This window comes from Gavialis gangeticus, unplaced genomic scaffold (assembly GCF_001723915.1).
Source record: "Gavialis gangeticus isolate Ggan-Ray unplaced genomic scaffold, GavGan_comp1, whole genome shotgun sequence".
NCBI lineage: Eukaryota > Metazoa > Chordata > Crocodylia > Gavialidae > Gavialis > Gavialis gangeticus.
The window spans coordinates 42,926,074-42,930,282 of NW_017729025.1; the positions used below are offsets into that span (position 1 = coordinate 42,926,074).

The following is a 4,209-nucleotide window of genomic DNA, read 5'->3' on the forward strand; positions in this document are numbered from 1 at the left end:
CTGCTGCCCTGGGAGGTCCTCAGGACTCCAGGTAAGGTTGCTGGAGTACACATGCGGAGTATACCTGGAGACAAATGGCAGTGGCAGAAATATGTGCCACTGCTATTTGTCCCATGGGAAATGCACGCCCCTGCATGTGCATGCTCATCAGGATGGACCCTTATGGACCTTAGGGCCAGATTCTATTCCACATTTTAGTTACAGATATGGGTAATTCTGTTCCACCCTGTTCAAGACCTGCAAATCCACTAATGCATCTACTTTTGTAACACACACTCATCTTACCCTTCAGACTGAGTCACAAAAAAGCAGCAAAGAGGAGAAAGACCTAGCCAACATTTATTTATATTTAAAGTTTTTCAGGGATTCAAGCAAGGTGAAACAGAATCACACTTAAGTGCCTAAGTCTACTTTTGCAGCCAAGAGGTAGAATAGAACCTGGACCTCAGTCTTTTGAAATACTTGGAATGGTTTAATAAAAATATAGATGTTAAATGAATTCTTTCATGGGATAATACAGAACCTTCAGTTGGATTACATAGCTGTAATTGTGAGCGAAAGATAGGAATAGGTGGGCATGTTAATGCCTTAGTTATTAAAGACTTCAAAGCCCCATATAGAAAAATGCTTGTTTGCTGGTGCTGTTGTGGAGGAAGTTAGCATAATTATAGCTGTTAATTTTATCTCCTCCTCCTGTCTACCTGTTGAGTGCCTGGACCTTTTCCATCAATAATTTTATTGTTCTAATCAAGGAAGGCTTGGTAGAAGTTTGGGAATCTTTTAACTTGCAGTCCAGATACAAAATGACTTCTGGTGGTACCAAAGTGTAGGAAAAGTAAACAAGGCATTCATATGGCACGGAGTCCAAACCTAGTATGATTAGAGCTTGATGACCACTGATGAATTCTGGGAAAGTTTGGCTTAGGCTTTGGATCTAGATCTAGGTCTTGCAGGTTGGATGAATCTCTAATGACAGAGTGTACAATAAAAAGTTTGTGGTGTTATTCTATGGAAAGATTTTCTCTGTTTTGATTCTATTTTTTTTCTCTTGGAAAGGTTGGTGAAATAAAAGCCCATGCAGCTGAATGGAAAGCCAACGTGACTGCTGAGTTCAGGGAAACACGGAGGCGACTCAGTGTGGAGATCCATGATAAACTTCAAAGGGCAGCCACCATTCGGAGTATGGAGAGGAGGCGCCTAGGGTTGGACCAAAGGGCCCACTCACTGGATATGCTCTCTCCAGAGAAGCGCTCTGTCTTTGCTGCCTTGGAGACAGGACGTTTCAAGGCCTCATCTCAGGAAAGCATCAACAACAGACCTAACAACCTGCGCCTTAAAGGAACAGATCAACTCAACAAGCATGGGCAGGGGGCATCAGAAGACAACATCATCAACAAGTTTGGCTCTTCATCCAAGCTAACCAAGAGGAAAAACAAAGACCTGAAAAAGAGCATTCCAGAGGATGTGAGGAAGATTTACGAGACCTTTCGAAACTACTCCTTGGATGAGGACAAGAAGGAAGAGGAGACTGAGAAGATGTGCTACTCAGAGAACTCTTCTAGCACAGCAGTCCTGACCAATTGTATCCAGCAGCACTCAGACCTGGAGAATGGAATGATCCCCACTGAAACCAAAGAAAGGGAACATGAAAACAAAGCATTACTTGAAGACAGAAATTAAATGTAAAAGATGCTTGACTTTGATTAATGTTAGTGTTTTTTATACACACATATATATATATATTGACACGTGCCTTATACAGACTCCTTATTCAGTCTGAATTACATAGCATCGAAGAATATTTCACTGTGCCATAATGACTAAAGCTTGCTCTGCCAAAACAAAACACAGCACAATGGAAATAGAAAGCAACACAGGAGATTACCATGGCAAAATGCAAAGAGAGGCTTACCATGGCAATACAACCAGAGTGCTACCGCCAGGGCATAATAATTGAAAAGGGCAGCTATGTTAAAAGAGCTCATGGGAGGGCAAAAAAAATGGTTGAGAATAGTGTATCTTTTCAGTGGATTATGTCTACATTAATCCTCCCACTAGGAATGAAGAAAAGAGGAGAAATGGTTGGAATGAACTACAGATGAGCTAGCAACGTTTAGTAAGGTTTAGTTGACGTTTTGGCACGTGAACCAAGCTAGATCTTTTTTTAATTTTTAAATCAGATGCATTACCTTTCTGACTCCAAAAGAATGTCCATAGACATAAGATCCAGCTGGATGCTGGTAGCAAAATCAACGCAGACATGTTAAAGGGTGTGATTTGCTTTTTTTCTTTAAAAAATATGAAAATACAAAAAAAACCCACACTGTTGATACTTATCTTAACCAATGACAAAAAAATTAGAAAAAGGAAAAAAACCAAAAAAAAAAAAAAAAAGGAATTTTATTCTCTCTCTTATTGGAAGTATACAATATAAACTCACAAATGCTGAAGAAATCACAACTTCTAATGCTACAATGTTTAAAAGAGGAAAAACAAAATTTCAAATGAAGTTTTGTTTGGCGCATGAAACAGTGGGCCAGCAATTTTTAAAATTTTATTGTTCACACTTTATATCACTGAAGAGAATTCAGTTTTAATGCCGTAATACTCTAAAGACAGAAAAAAAAGCTATAGGCTTTGCATGATATCAGCAACCTGCTGTTCTCTGTAGCTGAATTTGAATTTTAAAGAATAGGCATAAGAGTATATCTAAAACTAAGATGAGGGCCAGAGCAACCTTAGAATCTCAGGGCTCTATGTCCCGTCTGGTGGGTTGGGGTTTAGACATGAGCTTCAGTCATAATCTCAAAAAAAAGAAAAAAAAAGAATATGGTAAAAAACTATGATGAACATCTTTTAAGTGCTTCTAGCTTTAAGTGCCATTAATGCTGTCATATTTTGTAACTTTTTAAACAAGTATTTTGAATAATTTATTTGCTTTCTTTTCTGTTTTTTCTTTGTTTGATACTTACTCTCTTCAAGATCCTTTTCTCAGTAGAATCTAAACACAAGCTCTGTGTGTTTCAAGACTAAAAATGAGACATAACCAAACTGTGAAAGTTCTTTTATTTGGTGTTTGGACACGTGGATATGGGAAGCACAAATGTCTCCTAACTTCAAAGTAAACACTCCAAAAAATGCTGTGGAATAATCAATGGGAATTGCAAATAACTTTAGACCTGGTGCACTCAATTTGTGACATGCATTGTCTGTCATTACAAGCAAAGAATTTTGCATGTTGAAAGTGGGGCATATATGATTGCACAACTTATGTTTTCTCTGCACCTTCACTCTGTTGACCTGCAATTCTGACTGCACCCCTTATGGGTTTGCAGCCAAAGTAAGCATGGTTGTAGAATGAAGAGATGTTATGAGTCTTACAGACTGCTCATACATCCAGGCACTTTCCAGTCATGCACACATAGATTTTATGGAATTGCAGGCTCCAAACCGTACACACAGAAATGCATGCATAATTTTTGTATACATTGTTTGAGATTTCACCTGCAAATTGTTACTTGCATACACAGTTACCATGACTGTGGGGCGCAGTATGCGAAAGCACATGCAAATAAGGAATGTGCATATTTGCATATGCAATTGCTTGTGCACAAATTGCAACTCTAGGCCAAAATCACCGCTGCAGGAGAGCAGAGGAATACTGAGTATGGCCTCTCTTACTGATTCAACTCAGCTGAAATATTGTGTTATAACTTTAATCCAGTTATCCAAATAGGCTGTTCTAGACTAAACATGAAAAAAATCACTGGTTGAAAAATTTTAATCATGTGGGAATGGCTTTGCCCTATAAAGCAAAAATTGGATTTTGCTTAATCCATTGACAAATCTGTTAAGCTACAGGGACAGATTCTGGCTTTTCCAACCAGTGGCATTGTGCAGAGATTTGGATGGGGGCCTTGCTATTTAGCTAGAATCCCCAAGAAACATTGAAGCTGATTTCTTTTGGAGGCTCCCATGCAGCACATATTAGACCACAGCTTTGACACCTTGGGGAGGTAGAGTAGACGTTTCCTTTCATGACAGGTCAGTGCAATGGAGATAGGGTTATGGCTATAACTATGCTCAAATCCCACCCAACTTCAAATCCCAGAAAGATGCTAGCAGGGGAAAGTATTTATACAAGAATAAAAGCCCTTTTGCCTTGCCCCTTTACTTGTGTATCTATGTAGGAGCCAAACCAAATGTGGG

General features: G+C 39.0%; 1 protein-coding gene across 1 annotated transcript in view; it reads left to right on the top strand.

The window, feature by feature from the left end:
- KCNK10 (potassium two pore domain channel subfamily K member 10) overlaps positions 1-2,822 on the top strand; it is a 220,139-nt gene extending 217,317 nt beyond the window's left edge. The window contains exon 7 of the mRNA XM_019518690.1: positions 1,057-2,822. Coding sequence (XP_019374235.1) covers positions 1,057-1,680 — 624 coding nt within the window. The 3' untranslated portion in view covers positions 1,681-2,822. The remainder of the gene's footprint in view (positions 1-1,056) is intronic.
- The last annotated feature ends 1,387 nt before the right edge of the window (positions 2,823-4,209 follow it).